Source organism: Micromys minutus, assembly GCF_963924665.1.
Source record: "Micromys minutus genome assembly, chromosome: 18".
Lineage (NCBI taxonomy): Eukaryota > Metazoa > Chordata > Mammalia > Rodentia > Muridae > Micromys > Micromys minutus.
Window position 1 is genome coordinate 3,142,583 of NC_137953.1, and position 20,563 is coordinate 3,163,145.

The 20,563-nt window shown below is 41.9% G+C and overlaps 1 protein-coding gene across 1 annotated transcript in view; it reads left to right on the plus strand.

Annotated features, from left to right (window-relative positions):
* The window catches only part of EXOC6B (exocyst complex component 6B), a 409,205-nt gene that overhangs the window by 291,767 nt on the left and 96,875 nt on the right, over window positions 1-20,563 (plus strand). The window contains exon 20 of the mRNA XM_080931804.1: window positions 17,510-17,583. Within this exon, the coding sequence (XP_080787930.1) occupies window positions 17,510-17,583 (74 nt within the window). The remainder of the gene's footprint in view (window positions 1-17,509; window positions 17,584-20,563) is intronic.

Sequence of the window (20,563 nt, forward strand, 5' to 3'; positions counted from 1 at the left end):
TCAAAAATGATGTCTGGCAGCAAAATCTTTAAGTATTTTGATTTGTTGGAGGAAATGCTGTTGTGTGCTTGTTTACAAATCTGTTTGTTTTCATATTACTTTTGCTAGAACTGTGGTTACAGTCTCAGTGTCAAACATGAGCATAGTATCCAAATGCGCTGTGCTTAATCTGGGTGGCATTTGTGTTCCTTCTGACTGGAATTCTTGAGGGACTGCAGCGTTAGACTCTCATAGTCAGTCAGTGCTCCCTGTTCACCCACACTTCCCCCAGCTGAACACAATTTCAAGGATTCCCTGAAATTCTCAAACACTTAGTAAGTTCTTGGAATGTACTGGAAGTTCTGTACTACTTAGAATTATAGCTTCCATATAGAGACTACAGTGTAGAAATGGCCCAACAGAAGTGCAAAGAACTGATTAGGTTATGTAGGTCTTCCTGGGACTTGCTTTATGGATCTAGCTCTTCCTTGAGCGTTTTTACTACCTCAGAAGCTACACTAAACATCGGTGTCCATAGTTTCTCTCTGGGTTTCACTGAATAGGCACATGTGTTTTTTAAAAAAATACTCATGTGATTGAACTCAACCTATAGTTACAGTTTCCTCACCAGAGCTCTGGGGAAGACTGCAAGCACATTGGGAAACACGTGGTCTTTTGACATTGTCAGTCCGCCTCTTAAGACTCACTAAGAGCACACCGTAAGCCTGATTGCTGTCAGAAGGAACTCACTATGAATGACAGAAGACACTACTATCACTAGAGAAAATATAGAGCTTTGGAATTCTGTTCTAGAAGCTGGGGTCAAAGGCTGAAGCAAGTGTGTTGTTAGTACTGTGATAGGACTCAGAGCTTCACTGGCTAGCAAGGGCTGACAGCCCAGTTACCTGCAGTCTGTGGATTAGCACATACCCATGAAAGGCAAACCAAAGAAGCATCATCTGCTTCCCTTTTGGAAAGAGCTGTGCTGATTTCTTCTATACTTTCTGTCCGAGCACAGGCAGCATCCCGAGGAAAACCCACCTTAATTATTTCTCTGGTGTTCAACTTTTCCTTTGAGGTGAGCTTGCTTTTTTTTAAATTCTTGTCTTATATAATATATCCCAACCGCTGTTGCCCCTCCCTCCACTCTTCCCAGTTTCCCCTCTATCTCCCCTCTTACCCAGATTTACTCCGCCATTTCCCTTCAGACAACTGCAGGACCTCCAGAGATATCCACTGGTCATGTCATAACACGATACAGTAAGACTAGGTACAAACCCTCAGATCAGGGCTGGGCAAGGCAGCCCAGTAGGAGGAAAGTGGCCTCAAAAGCAGACAAAAGAGGCAGACACCCACTCCCACACAGACACCAAGCTAGCAGCCATGGTGTGTTTGCAGCAGACCTAGCGCAGACCCACACGGGCTTCCTGATGGCTGCTTACTCCACTTTGATCATGAACTCTTCTTAAGTGTTTGTTGCTATCATAAACTACCTGAGAATAATCAGCTTATAGGATAAAAGGTTGATGTTGGCTCAGAAGTTTGAGAGTATGGCCATATGACTTGCTCTCAGGCCTGTGACAAACCAGGAACATTATGGTAATTATATCATGAAGAAAAGCTGCTCACCTCATAGCAGCCATGAAGAAGGCAAGAGGAGGGAGGATGGGCCTAGGGACAAGGCATGCCCTTAACAGTATTCTCCCAGTAACACTTCCTTCAGCTAGACCCTACATTCTAATAGACAGTTCAGGTGTGAAGTAATTAATAAGAAATCAACTGAAGAGACCAACGCCTTCATGATCGAACTACCTAGTAGTAGTGCCACCTGCTAGCAACACACATGTCAACACATGGGACTTTCTGGCTAGTCATTTCATATTCATTCACAATACTGTTTCTGAGACTTTTCCTCCCTTCTCCTTCCCATAAGATATTACTTTTTAATCTCACACTGTCTTGAACTCTGTGAACCTCATCTGGCCTGAAAGTGACATTCCTCCTGCTGCAGTGTTGAGATTGCAGGGTGAGTGCCCCTGGCCAGCTTGCGATTCTCGGTGATCATGCTGTATCTTAGTCACCCGTGGAGCACTTGTAGCTGTAACTCATAGAAGTTACTTGGCTTGAAAATAAAGGCAAAGTGCTTCACCATCAAAACATCACCATTGCTCCAAAAGCAAGTTTTGACCATTTTCAGTGAAAAAAAAATGTACAAAAAGCCAGAGTAGGATGGAGAGAGAAGAACCTGGGAACACATGCAGAAGAAGGGCTGGAGAGAGGTGGCATGGTCCTTCTGTAGACACATGGAAGAATAAACCATGTACCTCTGTCATGATCTAACAGCACACCTTCACAGTTCTGTATTCTGAGGGAGGTTTCTTCTGTCAGCCATGCTCTGAATGTCTGCCATCTCCAACTTCATACATAAATCTCCTAGCCCAATGGATGAGAAAGTGGGACCTGAAGCCTGCCATTGGAACATAAGGACAGAGACACAGTAAGATCAAGGTTTTCCAGCAATGTCCCCAGAGAGCCCCTTTCCCTATCATCCTGCAAGTGCATGGTGAGAAGGCTGTCTGCACCACAGGGCAGGACCCTGCTGGGTCTTGAGGCTGCCGGGCCACGGTGTTGGACTAGCCAGCCTCCAGGACTGCTTCTATTGCCCCGTCTCTACGCTCAATGACCTTTGTCACATTGGCATGAGTGGGATTGGGCCAGAAGCAGATGTCAGTTTTGTGAGGCTTTTACCTCAGCTCTGGAGCCCAGCTAATGCAGAAACTGTTTCTATTGTTCTGACATTTTGCTGGGCTTCTCTCCTGCTTCACTGTCTGGTCATTGTTCACACACTTCATTTGGTTCGCATTTGTTAAAATTAGGGTCCCAGAGTAAATGGATCTTCAAAACCTGGCTGGTCAGAGATGACAAGTGTTGAAGGTATCAAATACCAAAGTGTGAAAACATAAAGATCTCGATTTTGAAAGTACTGATTTCATTATAAAATGCATTATACATATTGAGTTAGACAAGATTCATTCTTTATTTAAGATTTAGTTTAATGTGTTCTTTTTCTAATGTATCTACTAGACAAAATTAATAGGAGCTCAGACTTCTACTTAGTGCTTTTCTGTAGAATCAGTTTTACTATTATGTTAAATGGTCTATAGAATCCCCTCTTACTGTTAAATTTTAGAGGGCTGTGGGTTTGGGGATGTGTTCATACAGCAAAATAATCAGCCCTGAACAAACACATGGCTAAGATTAAGTCCTTAAAAGAGCACAGTTAAAAATATCAAGGATATAAAGTTACGCTCAAATGCAGTCTCCCTCATCTCTCAGGAAGCCCACCCTTTTCATGGCCGACCTTCAACTTTTCTAAGATTATACACAGAAGCACTGTTGATTACTAATTTAGAAAGGCCTCTTTTCACCCTAATTTAGAAAGGTCTGATGTGAAATTTGCCCCCATTTCTTCAAATCATGAAGCATTAAGAAACTTTAGAAGAAAATGGCTATCTTTTTTGTATTTGTGGGTTTTTTTATGATATTCATTGTTACTCAAGTAAATGGGAAAGAGTATACAGTATGTATACAAAGGAACAGGTAAGAATATACAGTATGTTTACAGGGGAACAGGTAAGAATATACAGTATATATACAGAGGAACAGGTAAGAATATACGGTATGTATACAGAGGAACAGTTAAGAATATACAGTATGTATACAGAGGAACAAGTAAGAATATATGGTGTGTATACAAAGGAACAGGTAAGAATATACAGTATGTATACAGAGGAACAGTTAAGAATATACAGTATGTATACAGAGGAACAGGTAAGAATATACAGTATGTTTACAGAGGAACAGGTAAGAATATATGGTGTGTATACAGAGAAACAGGTAAGAATATATGGTGTGTATACAGAGGAACAGGTAAGAATATACAGTATGTATACAGAGGAACAGGTAAGAATATATGGTGTGTATACAGAGGAACAGGTAACACCAACATTTGTCATGAGACATTCCAGGGTGGAAGACACATGTTGAAATAATAGAGGGTTGGATTTTAATGGCTTCCCTGACTTAACCTTCTTGGCCTCGGTTTTTCATCTGTGGGAAGCTCTCAGCCATTACACAGACTTCTTTCATCTTTCCCGATTTCAGGGTTATAAGTTTAAGACCTAGGACATCACCAGTAATCTTGACTGTTATTTATCAATGGAATATTAAGGGTAAACCCAGCACCATGTAATAAAACATGCATGGGCATGGCCCTCTACAATCCATTTTCCTTTAGAAGAACTAATCCAATATAAAATGTATTGAGTTAGCTTTAGTGGTGTTTACTGTAGGAAAGATGGTACTCAGTCTCTGTTAAGGGACCCAGTTACCTGGACTCTAAAACCTGCACGAACTTGACATCTGCTTCCTTTACATCTTGAAACAAAATTCTTTTCTAGTTTGCTTTATGAGAGTTAATATATTAATTTCCTTATTTTTTTCTTATTCTGTATTACATAAGACATGAAGTTGACCTCTCCATTTTTTTCCTGAATTGGTTCCTGTTGGCATGGTCTCTGTCCCGGAGTGAAGGTGTTCTCCGGTAGCCAGTCATTGAGGTACCTGGTCTCTGGTTTCCTTAGTTTCCTACATGCAGCTTGGCTGAATGACGTCTGTTGACTAAGCATCTCCATGGAAGGCCTTTCATGCTGGGCTCTATCTAGTTTATAGGGGTTAATCAGTAAGTAACTGGAAGGCCATGTCTGTCTGTCCTAGTACTCACTGTTTAGAGCAAAAGAAGTTGAGAAAATTGGACTTCACTTTTGAATGTATTTGGAGCACTGGTTTGTAGTTTATCAATTTTAATCATATTTCCTTCAAAGAAACACTGGGGGTAAATTATAGTTGAATTTTACTGTCCTTCATTGTTAAAAAAAAAACAAAAAAACAAAAACAAACGTAGACTGTATTGTTTCAAGCAGTTTTAGATTATCAGCAAAATCTGTTGAGCATCATAGAAAATTTCTATACACTTTCTGCCCCACCACATAGAGCCTCCTGCACTATTAATATTCTATAGCATATTAAAATCTGCTGTAATTAGTGTACCTGCACATCCTTACCACTGAATTCTGTAGTTGACCTTTGGGGTCATCCTTGGTGTTACGGATTCTGTGTGTTGGGATAAATGCATGACTACATGTATCTACCATTATTAAGTCATAGAGAGCTGTTTCCCTCTGGAGGCTCTCTGTCCCCTGTACATACCTCCCTCCCTCCTGTCCGGCACCATCCAGTACTATTGCCAGTTTTCCCTTGTCCAAAATGTCACGAAGTCGGAAGCATTCAGCGCACAGCCTCTGAAGACTGATTTCTTCCATGCAGTAGTATGCAGGTAAGGGTCCACCATGCTTTTTCATGGTTTGATAGCCCATTTTCAGACTGAATAATAGCCCATTGTTTAACTACAGCAGTTTATCCATTTACCTGCTGAAGGGCATTGTGGTTACTGCCAAACTTTGGCAGTCATAAACTATTTTTCTCTAAGCATCTACCTCCTGATTCTTGTAAATAACAGCTTCAATTCCTTTGATAAAATACTAACTTATATATCTCAGTTTCATACTAGCTAAGTATGAGCAGAAGCAACTTAGGAAGGTTTATTCCCAGGGCTAGATTTTCTTTCTGGTGAGGAGGGTACGATGGCAGCGACAGACGCTGAGATCTTAAACAGCGGGAACAAGAACTAGAACTTGGTGAGGCTGTAAACTCAAAGCTGCTCCAGTGATGTCAGTGATGTGCGGTCTCCAGCAAGGCTCACCTCCTAAAGGTTCCACACCTCCCCAAATGGTGTCATTAACTGGCGACTCATTTTCAAATACCTGCGTTCGTTTCATATTCAGACAACCACAGCATACAATGTCATCGGATACAAAAACATTTAGATGGTATAAGAAGCAACATCAGTCTGTCTCCTCATTTAAAGGGAGTTGCTACTAGAAAATCTACCTGGTGTGTTTTTGAGCTCTACAGCCTGTTTGGGCTCCCAGGCTCCACCTGAACACTTCGGTCCATTTTCACCAGTTCATTTTTAGTGTAACAGCAAGTCCCATCTCAGGTTCATAGCCCAGAGGCTAGAGGTTAGCTGTTGGAGCCAGAGCAGAGAAAAGGTGCCACCATGGTGTGCTCTGCAGAGATCCCGAGCAGAACTATGGCCAGTGTTGTACGCTCCTCTTAGTCTTGTGCAGCGATATTTCCATACGATTTAATAGATTGATGTGTTTTCTTCAGTTCATTTTTTTTTCTTTTTACACCTTTGGAATCAAAGATTAAAGAAGAGATCCCATCTGTGATCACATGTTTATCCACATGCAGGAAACAAGAACTACAAGTTGCGTGAGCCTATGAGCTAATAGACTTTGGAGCAAACATTAAGGAAGTGGGGAAAAATAGAAAGTAACCAGGTAGTTCAGAAAAAGCAGTGTCACTAAAACAGAGGTCTGAAATTTACATGTCAGTTAACTTTTGACCCCAAAATTGACAAAACAGAAACAAATATCAAGAATAATAATGAAGAATTGACAATTTTAGCAATGCGAGACATCAACATTCTACAGTTACCATATTGTTAGGTCCCAATGTCTAATTGCAGAAACTGTAAGGTATGAAAAACAAGCACATGAGCCCACAGTAAGAAGCAGATTCAATAGAAGCTACTTCTCAAAGGCCTGGTACCAGATAAGTGCTCAATCCTTAAACTGTTGTTCCAGAGATGTGCAGAGAACTGTGTGTGTGGGGGGGGGGGGGGTTGAAAACTTAAAGCTAATACTGTGTAAGAAAATTGCAGTTACCAATACAGAAAGGCACAGGGAAAAAAACAATTTTAAGAACTGATAAAACCTAACCAAAACAGAAAATTCACTGCAAAGAAGTCAGCAGAAGTAGGAAAGAACTGGTAACCATAAAGACAGAACAGAAAGAATTAAAGACGGGTGAACAGAGACCAGGAGTTTGTCCATGGAAGTCTCCCCAGGAGGGTCTGTCCACAGAAGTCTCCCTAAGAGGGGTGTGCCCACAGTCTCCTGTTTCTTTTGTCTCTTAGTGTCCTCTGTAGAGTTTGCTGTTTTGTTAATGATTTTTCTTATTTTAATTCTCTCCCTCCAACTTTAGCTAAGGGTTTAATTTTCTTCATCTTGAAAAAAATCTTAAGTTTTATCAATCTTTTAAAATTACCTAATATTTATTTCTAATTTTAATTTCCTCTTTTCTCTAGTTTTGATTTTGTTGTCCTGTTTCTAGTTTCTGTAGCTGAAACTTACTTGGTGAGATGATTTGTTTTTGTCTGACAGCGCGATGCACTGGTGGTCATCAGCTGCATGGACTGTCAGTTTGTTTCCTTAGTCTGTTTATCTTTAAAGCTAAAATGAATCTCTAGTACCCAGCACGCTGGCTCCTTTGTCTCTTGGACTGCAGAGCTTAATCTATTTGCATATTAAGTAATCCTGACATAAATACTGCCTTAGCCATTTTCTTGGAGATTTATTGTTTTACAATTTATTGGTTTATCTCTTTTGTTTTGCTGTGCTCCCCAGTGATTTGTTCTGATGTTATGCTTTGAGCACATGGCTCTTCTTTATGGTTCTTACTGATTTTGTTTTTTTGAGGCAGGGTTTCATGTAACTTAGGTTGGCCTTGAACTCCTTGTGCAGTAGAGGGGAACCTTGAAATTGCACAGCTGAACTACCCATTCCCATGTGAGTATTGTGCTAGGATTAAAGGTCACACATGCACTACTGGTTTCAAGTGGAACCTGCTAGTTGGTTTAACTTTAAGGTTGCCATGGGACTTACCTAAGACATTGTGTAGCTGTGGTGTCCTGTTTCAGAGTGCTGACAATCATGTCAACACACTTTTGCTATACCACTCCTTTTCTGTTCTGTGAATATCACTCATATTTTATAGTTCTGTATTCACCAACAGATAACTAAAGATATAATAATAATGTTTGTAACTTTTATACCAAATCTGAAGAGCTGTGCATGCCTTGGGCACAGTCTCGGGGCCTGGCACCTCTTGTATTCTTCATGCTGTTTGTTAATGCTTCTTGTTTCTATTGGAGGAGCACTTCTCAGCATTCTCTTAGATCTCGTGTTGACTGACTCCTTCTCTCTTGGTATGGGAATGTCATTACCTCTTTTTTATTTCTGAAGAATGTCTTTGCAAGGTTTTGGATTCTAGGTCGGTGATTTTTATCTTCTGTTTTACCTTTGAGCACATTGAGTATATCCTCCTAATTCTTGGCTTGTAAGTTTTTTGTTGAAAAAGTCCAATATGCCTACAGACATTGCCTTTTATGTAACTACTCTCTCAAATCTAATCTTGCCCTTTTAAAAAAAAAGTCTTAAAAGCTATGTTATGTATGTACATGGATGTTCTACCTGCATGTATATCTATGCACTATGTGTGTGCACTACCTGTGGAGGCCAAAAAGGCTTTGTATCCACTGGAACAGAGGTTATAGACAGTTATGAGCTATCTGATGTTGGTAGCTGAGAATAGAATCCAGGTCCCCTAGAAGAGCAGCCCGTGCTTTTTTCTTTCTTTTTTTCTTAGCATTCCAATAAAACTTTATTTACAAAGACTATACTGATACAGATACATATGAAGATGTCGTATAGGGGATGGCGTGTATTTTAGTTGAAGGATACTTCCTTAGTACACATGAAGTCTAGATTCAGTTCCCCCCCAAATATAAGGTATGCAGGAAGGTAGGGAGAGAGGGAGGGAGAGAAGGAGGTAGGGAGGTGGATTGGAAGGAAGGTTTCTTGGTAGATTGATATTTTCTTGAACTATTAACAATGACTAATCACTATCAGAGCTAAAAGTCTTACCAATGTATAGGTTACCTTGTAAGGTAATTTTTATTGGATATTTTTAATATTTACATTTCAAATGCTATCTCCTTTCCAGGTTTCCCCTCCAGAAACCCCTTATCCCATCCTCCCTCCCCTGCTTCTAACCACTGAGCCATGTTCGCAGCCTTGGCACTTGCTCTTCCTCTTGAGCAGGACTGAGGAGAGATGTCTGTGTCCATGTTTCTGAACATTTCATGCTTCCCAGGGTTCGGCTCTCTTTCTGTTCTCAATTTTTAATCAGTTTTCTTTCTCGGTGTATGGTTTTTCCAATTCTGTCTAGTTTTATATCTGTTTCTGTCTATCATTTTAGCTTTTTAAAGATGATTGTTTGAATTCTTTTTCTAGCACTTTGAAGACCTCTATTTGGATCAGTTATGAACAACGTTTTTGTTTTCTTTGATACTGTTGTATTTGCCTTTTTTTTTTTCTGGGTAGCTTTGCATTGGTGCTTGTACATTTGAAGGAATGTACATTTCTTTTTGTCTCTACAAACTGTTTCAGACAGACAAGTGTTTTTCTATTTGTGCTTCCATAACAATATACCCAAGAGTGGCAACTTATAAATGAAAGAAATGTATTTCTCACAGTTCTGAAGTCTGAAAAGTCCAGGACTGAGACAGTGGCAGGTTGGGTTGTTGGGACTGCCCTCTGCTTGGGAGCGGGCACTTTGCTTTGGCATGCTGTGGAGGGAGGAGTCCTATTCTCACATTGAATAAAGCAGGACAGTTTCCCAGACTCCTTTGCAAGGGCACCTAATCTCATTCACAGGGACAGAACGTGACTCAGCAATCACTCCTTATTTGTTTCTTCAGACTCTGGGGACTGAGTTCAGGACCTTGTAGATAATAAGCATGCACTCCAATGAGCTATCTCCATCACTGTAGTCACTGTTAAATAGTCTGCATATGTATAGGGGAGGAACCTTCAACATCAGTTATAGAGGGAGCAGAAATAAATGAAGCTCGCGATTGGGCAGGTTAGAGCAAGCTACATGGTTCACAGTTGCAGTCATAGCTTAGATCCTTGTGGATCAGAGTATAGGTGGCAAGACTATCCTAGGTTTGTTGACAGCAATTGCAGAGTTGATGACAGGGTTTCTGGGTTGTCAATACTGACCTCTGACTATGTACCAGCCACAAAGGTGCTTCAGGATCAACTTCTACCACCAAAATCTTTAGTTGCACCTCTAGGACATCACTGATCATGGCTCCTTCTGATTGTTTGGGACTGTTGTCTAACAGAATCTGGAAGGACCTACCCTTATTGCCAGAGTTTCTGCAGGGTGTGTTGAAGTGTTGTGCTCACCACACCTGTCCCATATACTAGACCACTGCTTCCCACTCCCCTCATCCCAACTTCCCATCTTTCTGTGGGCTACATTCTGAGCACGGCTGCTTCAGGCGTGGATGAGATCAGAGTTAACTGGTCATGAATGCAGCAGTCACATCATCCAAGGCATACGTGAGCATGGCTTGTCCAAGTTCCTCTGCTTTGAGTTTTGGCAGGAGAATTTTCCAAAGCCAAGTAGCCACAGGAGTTTGGGGCCATTTCTGGTCTAGAGCTAGAAATAATGCTGGCAGGTTTGCTCCTGACACAAAGTTCTGTCCTCTCAGTGGGTCCTGCTTCTCTGCTTCTTGTGGGCTCTCAGGCCCTCAACACATTCTTTTTGAATCCCGGTGGCCCCCCAGAAGTGCTTCTATCCATAGATGTGTGGGTACAAGTGGAAAACCACCTGTCCCTAATACTGGACTGACAGGTTTCTTTATGAGACATGTACTCGGTGTATGGCTGTATCCACCAGCACTTCTGCTGCTGCTGCTACTATTGAGTAAATGCTTTATTGCATGTTTAAATACAAAATGATTTAAATACAAGATATACTTCTGGGGACACTTTAAGTCTTTGCTTTGTGTTTTCTATTCATTCACTGTGTGGTAAAACATACCTGGAATCATTTCAGCTGTACAGTGGTGCACTGGTAACTGTAGGCACAGTGTTCTATACCCCACTCACCCTTGAAGGGAGAGATCTAATTAGCTGAGTCTCTAGGAGCAGTCTTCTCCCTCTCTTCCTCCTTTTATTTCTTCTTGACATAAATTCTTCATGGAGCTCCCTTCTTTATGCTCTGACCATCTTTTTTCTGACCAACAGGACCTGGAATGGGTTCTCCAGGGACTCTATCAGCGTCTCTGCAATTAGCCTCCTGGAGCCACCTTGAAGTGATGCAAGAGGGCCTGGCTTCCCCAGAGCCACCCTCTAGTCTAACACTCCCTTATCGACTGCTCCAGGGAGCCAGATACCAGGGAACCATTATGTTAATACAGCAACAACAGCTTCTATTTTTTTCAATCCCACAAAAAAAAAAAAAAAAAAAAAAAAAAAAAAAAAAAAAAAAACCACTTGTGACCTGACATGATCTTAGGATGCAAACAAAGCATCAGTACACTTTCATCTATGGCGCTGAGTTTGTTATTAGCACTGCTGCCTAAACTGTAATTCTAAGCCCGTCATGGAAGAATGTTCTTGCCTCTTGTCTGAACTAGATGCTCCCTGGAGCAGTGATGTACTGATGCTGTCTAGGGGCCTTTTTGTAGTTTGTTGTAGTTTGTCTTTTCTCGTCCCTCCTGTCTAAACAGATCATGTTTTCCTCCTACATCTGCTGTTCCACCTATCTGTCAGATACTATTGATTTTAATATTGGAAAGACATTGTTTCATTGCTTAGCTTTCTTTAAAACTGTTCTTGTTTTATGAATAATATGTGAAGAATCATTTTTATGTCCAGTTTTCCAAACTTGCTTTAAATAAGTTTTTGTATGTCCTGTCTCTCTTTTTCAGCCTTTCTCATGTTTGCATGCGCCCACACAACACACACATACACACATGTGTGCACATACACGAACACATGAACACATGCACATACACAGGCACACATGTGAACATGTGTGTACACATGTGCATGTGTGTGTCTGTGTGAGAGATGGGAAGGAGCAGAAAACTTTCAATTAGAGAAGTGATTGAGTAGGATGGGGCTGGCTCCATGGTTCCCAGTGAAGTCCACAGCTGGAGGTTTGGGTCCTTGTGGTCACTGTGTGGGCTTTTTAAATGACACTCTTTCCAGAAACCAGGATAAAGTAGAAAAAGGTGCTAAGACAGGAGGCAGAGCAGAAGGACACATGGCATGAAAGGAGGACAGGAGGAGGGCACAAGAAGTGTCACTAACGCGTATTTGCCTTGGAACTGCTGCGGTGGTATCTTTTAGCTCATATGCTGCTTTGCAATAAGTTTGAACAGGAACTGCATGGGAGATAGAACTCATCTCTAGAATGATGCATCATTGCATGGGATTGTGTGCAACTGTGTGAATAGACTTGTGCATGTTTTATGGAAGCCAACCACAGGTTTCACTCCTAAGGTGCTGTCCCCTTTTAGATTTGCCACATCCTTGACCTGTGTTATTTGTAATTTGGGGATATCTCTTTGTGGTCACCAGATAATAGCAGGGAATTTAGATGACCTCACATTAATAAAAGAATTTAAGAATGGAAAATCTGCAGGTAGGCAAGCTTCCTGGAGGAAGAACCTGGCCTGGCCATTTGAGCGAGCCAAGCATGCAGGTCAGCCACATAGTGGCGGGCACCCATAAGGCAGGGAGGAGAATTTGAGAGAAAGAGCAAAGCCCACAGCTTTAGAGAGGATGAGAAGGAAAGCAAGCACTTTGCTTTCTAATAGTTCAGCAGACTTACAAAGCCATGGCTGCGGGCCTGTGGGCTACAAGAGATTGAAGTCTGGCAAGAAGGCCCATCATCTCATTAGCAGAGAATTACTCTGCCTATCTCCTTAGTACAGTTTAAGCTGAGCCTGTCCTCCTTAGCCTGGCTTAACTAGAATGTGACGTGTCCACACTATCCAGGGCTTCCATCCTCTGGGCCAGGAGTAGTTGTCCCTGGGTGGGCTTTACTGCTGAACTGTCACCTGGAACTTAGCCGATCCACCAGGCCTCAGGGACCCAACTCCCCAGCTATGGGACTTCTGTTAATGTCTGGTGTCTGGGATCATGTACAAGGCGAGCACATTACCTGTTACTGAGTCAGTCCTCACTGTGCTTTATAAAGAATTTTGTGTTCTCCAGCCAGTTGTGAATGTACTGGATGAAATTTGAAATATTATTTTCTTCTCCCACAAAGCAATCGACTTTGTTATTAGTGTTAACATCAACCTGAAAAGAAACCTAGAAAAAAAATCTTGAAATTAGCAAACTTCCTTTCTTTTACTGGTTGGTAAACTTTATTAGACTACGAAACATTATTTGACTTTCCCCACTTGGACCGACTAGTTGGACCTTAGTGAGGGAGGAAGTGCTTAGTTCTGCTGGGAGTAGATGTTCCAGGGAGGGTTGGTACCCAAGGGGGCTTCCTCTTCTCTGAGGAAAGGGAGAGGTGGTAGAGGAGGGGTTTGCAAGGGCAGGACTCAGGAGAGGAGGGAGGGGAGCTGCAATTGAGAGGTAATCTGAACAAAAAAATAAATTGTGGGAAAATGTATAGGTTATTTTAAAAATTAATCTCAAAGGCTTATGCATTAAGAATATCAGAGATTGTTGGACATTCTAATTTTCTTTCTCCTCAGAATCTTCTTTGACTATAACTTTGTGAGCTTCCTTTTAGCATTCAATTCCCAGCCTCAATTAGTTGACAGCTTCTTTACTGATTTTGTCTTCAGTTTTCAAAGTGAAACTCAGAGGCAGGACTTGATACTATATCACACTCTGTGAGTCCCTTCTGACAAGACAGGGCACAGAGTGAAGAAAGTGGTACCCTGTCAGATGAGCTGATGCTGATGGCCACTGGTATAACTTAACTTGCACGCAGATGCCAGCTCACCAGAGTGTGGCCCCATCCACAAGCAGCAGGAACTGGAGAAAGGGGGGATTTCCTTCTGTATGAAATGAAGCAGGCTTTTTGTTTCCTGGGTGGTGCTGAGGCTGCCCTGCAGAACGCCAGGCTGTGGACACTTGTGTGCTGACACAGGTCACTGTGAAACCTGCTGTCCAGAAACAAGCCCAAGGACTGGTCCAGGTCTGTGGCTCTAGAGGCCTCGTGCATGTGAAACCATCTTGTCCACACCTCAGCACTCCCTCTCACCTGTCAGGCAGTGTCACCTATCTGCTGTGTCTCTTGTCACTGAGTACATACTGCTAATCAGAGCTGTTCGTGTCACCGTGCCTGTGTTCTTGTATTTCTTCTTACTGCCTTACTAGAGCTTATGAAATGCAAAGAACCCACTCTCCTCTCTGTAGCTGACTTGACTAAAATTATGAAGAAATTGCCTACTAGTGTGAATCCCATGTATGTTATATTTAAGTGGAAATAAGGCTCTGCATGTATTCTTATTTTGTTTTTTAAATATTTTCACTTATTACTAATTTTTTATGTGTTTATAAGATTTTTTTTTTACTCTAGAAGGTCATATTTCTGAGACTATTAAATCAGTTACAGAAATTTTATTTACTATATTTACTTAACTTTTCTAATAATTCGAATAAAATTTTCTGTGTTGTGCCTAGCAAACTAGTCACATTAACTCCTTTAAGACAGAATAATTAAGTATCTGCCTGTAAGTTTTCCTACAGTAAATGAGTACTCACTGAGCCACGCCTGGTTCAGCTCTGTTTCTTTTCATCTGTTCTCATAGGCACAGGACAATATTTCTGACATTGTCACCAACCCTCTGAGAATTTATAGAGAAATGCACACACACACACACACACACACACACACACACACACACACCAGTAATAAGAATAATTAGTTATGATATGCCTGCTACTCTGCCAAGCTGCTTTGTATGTGGGACTTGGCATAATGCTTATCAGTACAGTATAAGAAATGATATGCTATTTGATTTAATGATTTTTAAAGACATGAAGTTAGGTATGTTGAACTCGGGAGTTAGTAAATGGAGACACAGCGCTCCAGTTCTGGGGCTCTTGTTGTTCTACCCGCTCCTCAGGGCTGTTCCCTTAAACATCTTAAAACCTGTAACAAGCCAGACTTTTGTTTATAGGTCTATGTTTCCAGTGAATCTTGATTTTTGTGTAACTTTTTTAATTGAAATGTATTTGTTGAACATCTACTACTTTTTAATATATGTAACATGTATCCATGAAAGGGTATTGGAAACATGCTGGGGGTTTATTTAATCTTAATTTTTACTCATTCACTTTACATCCTTCTCAGTACCTCCTTCTGAGCAGCTTCTATTTTTAATAATTGTTACACTTTGCAATAGGGTCATTATCTCTAAGGAATTTACTATCTTCGCTATCATTGTGGAGCTGTAGGTATTATAGGATTGCAGTTCAATAATAACATTTAACAAGCATGCGCAGGCCTCAGGTTTGATGCTCAGTACTGATAAAATAAAAAGAGGAAAAGCTACAGATATGAAGTTGAATTCACAGTAATTAGATATCTCTATAAGTGATATGTAGAAGTTAATTCTCTTCACTTCATTGTACCCGGCATAATTATCATCCTCTGCTTCTCTTTATAAAAAGGTAAATCAAAGGCTGCAATGTCTTGTGGGAACCTGAGAATTTGGTATGTCATAAAAATCAGGTCTCTAAAGTAAGTGAGAGCTCAGCACAAAGCACGTGCAGACTCCTGAGTCAGTTTATCTGTCAGCCAGCTTCATGTTCATGAAGTATGGGTGGAAACGTGTCTTGCAAACCTTCCAGTGCTATGTCGTGGGGAACTGTTTAGTTTGACGTTGGCTGGACAGCAGGACTCCTCCTGATAGAGCAGACTTGGAATGCTTTAAATGAGGCAACACTGGCTTGAATGACACAGGCTACTCCAGGCAGTCTGGAACCGTAGAGGAAGTGTGCAAAGACAGAGGCCGTAGCTCTAACTCCAGGAACTTGTTTCAAGGAGAGCATCGTGTGAAGTAATTGTTCGTTTGGGATGCAGTTACACCGTGTCACCAGATAGGATCCTCACCGTTGCTTACGGCACATCACTGATGATGTACGGGGCCTGCTTTTCACTGGATGTACATTTTAGAACTTTGCTCTTTTGAAACTTGGGTTTCTTAGTTCTCCTTTGGATACTGTTGGATTCTAAGTGGCAAATGAGCTTTCTTCTCAAAGCAAATAGCCACTTTACTAAGGCTAACTGTATTTGGAGTAAAACTCTTTTCTTATGTGGCCTTTTTATTTGAAATGTCTGCAATAAGAGTATTTTGTGTGCAGGTATATATCACATTTATACTATATTTAAATTAATGTGCTAATTTATAATTCTTTCAATGATGTTTCCTTATCTCTACAGTCTACTTTGCATTATTTTTAAAACTGGGACTGTGATTCTATGTAAATCTTTTGTGGTTTCAAAATGAGTGACAATGGAGAGACAAAGCTGGACAAGCGGCAGTGTTTGTTCGAGCACTGTCTTCTGAGTTTGCCCTGTAGAGTCTTCTACTTTTCTCGCTACTGTGAAAATGAAAGGAAGACTATTATTGCCGTTCTACAGGCTCTTAACTTCCGTCTTGAAGACTGGGTCTCTGAAGGGAAAATACTTCCTGTCATGGTTTTTCCCTGGTACTTGAGCTGCTTTTATTGTAAATGGTAGCTGGATACGAAGTGCCTAACACGCTTCGTCTTCACAGGATCTGGACGACAGTAGCTTCCCGGTCCTGTTGTACTGTGTGCTTGTCTGTGTGCAAGCTCCTCACTTTTTGATTTCCTAACAAACAGGGCTCAGAGATAAATGTGACACTCTTAAGTGGTGGTAGCATTTGTCCCTGTGGTCCTTTGCCATTTCTCGATGAAGATGTGGAACCCAGAGCTCTAAGGGGCATTGTCCCAGGTGCTGCTGTGAACTGCAGTTAGCATCTGTGGGGCTCTTTGACCTTTTAGGGGAAAGGCAAAGGCAAAGTCTGTAGAAGGATGCGGATGTGCAAATGTCCCTTGGTATCCATAAGCCCCATCCAGGTGGGCATCCGCTTATCTGCCAACACTGCTTTGCCTTTTCAAGCCGAATTCTGATCAAGGCAGCAGCTGCTGTTAGCAGTGTGCAAGTATGTCGTGTGGGAGGTTGGCACTCACGGGGTAATACAAATGATCGGTGAGGAATAATTAATGATGTGGCAGGGAATATTTTTGATAAATGCTTAGGGAATGAGGTGACAGGCGTGAAATTAGAAAATTCCTTCAGTGATCTGAAATATAAATAGCTTTCAGAACTGAAAAGACTTTCTCAGCTGAAGATTTTATTGTGTTGAGAGGAAAAACTTTTTTCTTTCCCCCCCTCCCTTCCTCCTTTGCAAGTTGTTTGTCCATTCACAAAACAAATACTCTGAAGCCTAGAGCGGCTCATGGGAATAAATTTCAGGTCGAATTAGTACAGTTTCCTTGCTGTCAGGATGCTGGAATTAATGGTGTTTTGATGACACGAATTTTGAAGGGCCAACAAAGAAGCTGAAGGGAGAGAGACATGACTCCTTAGAAGCCCAGGCCTCCTCTCCCCCAGCCTCTCTTGTCTTCCCTGTCATCCGTCTGCCAATCTCCCTGTCCATGGTTAGTTAAAGGCGCTTTTTATCCTCTTTTCTTTCCCACAGAGTTTGCCAGATCCGGCCCGGTGCCTGGGTTCCAGGAGGACACGCTGCAGTTGGCCTTCATCGACTTGAGACAAGTAAGTCTTTGTGTTTTTGTTTTTTGTTTTTCTTTTAAGATGTGTGACTGAAGACCATCAGGTCTTAAGGAAAAGGGGAAGGGAGGGGGTTTGGCATTGGTGATTCACACTGGAGACCTAAGGGCTTTTCCCTGTGTTTGAACCTCTTTTATTTAGCTATCTGAGATCCTTAGCAATGGTGGAGTAAAGATTTTGTGGCTAGAAGGGTAGGCAGGGGGTGGGAGGAGGGATCCATAGAGTAAGAGGGACTCAAGTGACCCTCAAGTGATTCGGTCCATTGTGTGGCCATTGACTTCTGCAGACACAGCGAAAAGATGACTCGTCAAACCCATGCTAAGCAGGTGCACTGATGCAGAGACTGCCCGCCTAGAGAACTTAGTGTGGACTATGTGGCTAGTAGTGTTGAAGGAAAATGAAATGCTTTGCTTTCTGGGTTGTTAGTCTGCTTTGTTGACTTTCCTTTGCTGCCTCGTACCTTCTGTTGCCTCCTTTGTGGAATGTAGTCAGCCATCAGCAATAAAGTGAGGTGCTTACTGATGGTTTGCAAAGGTTCTGACCAGTCATGCTGGCCTGATGGGAAGTCCTGTCACAGTATCACGATGAAGGCTGGCACTTAGGTCTACCTGAGCTTTGGCAAGCCCATAAGATGGAAAGGCCACCCATAGGGCTGTTCTTGCAGACTATAAGGGTGGGTTGGTAGGCCCTGGTGTTTTGGGTATAGTACAGCAAGGTGGGTGGGAGGCCAAAAGGGAGAGCTGTAACTGCTCTGTCATCTCTTCACTCTGAAGATGGATGGGGTTGGATAGAAAGTGTGAATGAAGTAATCAATGACTGATGCTTCTCTCCTATTAAAACAATCTTTTTTTGTCTGTTTCAGAAGGGGCCTGGCTTTGTCTCTCCTGCCATAATGATGCAGTGCCTCTTGTTTTCAAAGCTGACATAGTTTGCATTCTGAAAACTTGTAGATGCCCAGAGTGTTTCTTAAAGCTGTAGGACCCCTTGTCTGGGTAACCTCCTTACCACTGTGCCTGGATTCCTGCCGGAATAGCTTTTAACCCGTAATGGATGGCCTGAGCTAGCCCTGGACCCTTGTGGATGGGTGGTGTAATCTGTCATTGATGACAATTCCGGAAAGCCCTGTTCAGCAGAATCATGTGTCTATAGTCCCGCCGAGGTTTGAGGATTCAGGCCATGTCCCAGAGACGTGTGTCAACTTAATATTTGGGGGCTGGGTTGGGGTTCTCTTTTCATAAAGCTTTCCTGGCATTGTCAGAAATGGCGCTTCCCACACTGACTGCCCTCCACCTCTAGATTTGAGATGCTCAAGTTTTAGCCTTTGATCTAAGATGAGAAGAGCGAAATTTTGTTTTAGGGTTCAATGGGGATCTGTTCTTTCCCTCTGGAGTTTGCTCTCCAAAACCTCTATTCCAGTTCAAGTTTCTTGGAAAACAGAAAGTATTTTTCATTGGAAGGACATATCCAAGAAAAAGTCTTTTTTTACTTTTCATGCAAAGAAAATGTTGTCATTCTTAGTACTTTGTGACTCTGCCACCTATAGAAAGCAATTAGTGTTCAAAGAAAGTGTGATCAGGAGGTAAATGGGAAAACACATAGGTGAGCTCAGGTACTTGTGAACCCCCATGAGGGGTGGTGTAGATTCTGAAGGGCCTTTGTGCTGCATTCCCACCCCCAGAGGTTCTTTTGTGATGTTTAAATGGCAAAAGCCTAAACTACAAACTTTTCCTGATAATGACAGACTGTGTCTCTTCCATTCAATGTCATGCATTCTACTTGTTCCTTTCTCTGTTACAGCTGTTGGAAAGGGGTAATTTCCGACCTCGCTGATCTGAGCAACAGCTAGTTTCAGGCTGTGCTAGCAGATGGCTGGCATACTACAGAGCAAGCCTCTCACATTCTGCTCTAAAAGGTCTCGTTCCTTTCGTTCATCTAGACCGTTCTTAGATGTCCAAATTACAAGTCAGATTCCGTTTGTACATTACTATAGGGGTCTTAACATAAGGTACGGTGTGGCTAATGTCCTGCTGTTTGTGTTCCTCACAGTCCTAAAGCACAATTCTAAATTTGGGGGGGCTGGTGTACCATAAGAACTTGCCATGTTTCCTCCATCTTTGCTGACCACAGTGTATGTTGGGTCTCATTTGGGGAGAACTCTACCCAAAGTGACACACTCACCTCCAAGAAGTCTCGTTACGGTGAAGATGGCCATAGCCTGTCTCAGTGCTAGCCCTTTGTGTCTGCTTTCATTGCCTGCCCGTTTTAGAAGAGGCTCTGGCTTTCTGTTCCGTATGTTGCTGGGTGTCCTCTTTACCAATGCTGGTGTCTGGTGTCTTTTCTCTATGCAGGAGGGCTCCCTGCTCATCTGGCCTGTGGATGGTGCTCTTACGGACTAAACCTACAGGTCGGGCTTTCACTTGCCCTGTTCTTTCAGATTTATCATTCTCACAACTATCTAAACCTTTGTAGGTTCTGATTTTATTATTTGACTTATTAATAAACTTAATTAGGTGTTTCAAAACAGTAAATAGAATTAGCTGGGACTAGGACTGTGGCTCAGCAAGTGAAGCATTTATTATGAAAACCTGCCTGGGTTTGCTCTCTGCAACCCATATAAAGGTAGAAGGTGAGAAGTGACTTCACAGTTATTCCATGGTGGCAGATGCACACTGCCACCCCAGTCCCCAACACACACACACACACACACACACACACACACACACACGCACGCACGCACTAATAATAGTAAATAAAATAATTCAAAATGGTAATGGAAACACCAGAAGTGAAAATTAAAAGCAAATATTATATAACTTTTTTTATTCTGGTATCTGTTTATCCAAGATAGGGCATACACAACAGTACCCAGAACCCCCCCCCCCAAAAAAAAAAAAAAACACAAACAATTCTACCCAAGTCTAGATGAAGTTACTTAGTGGAGATTCAAGGGGCTGTTTATAGGGAG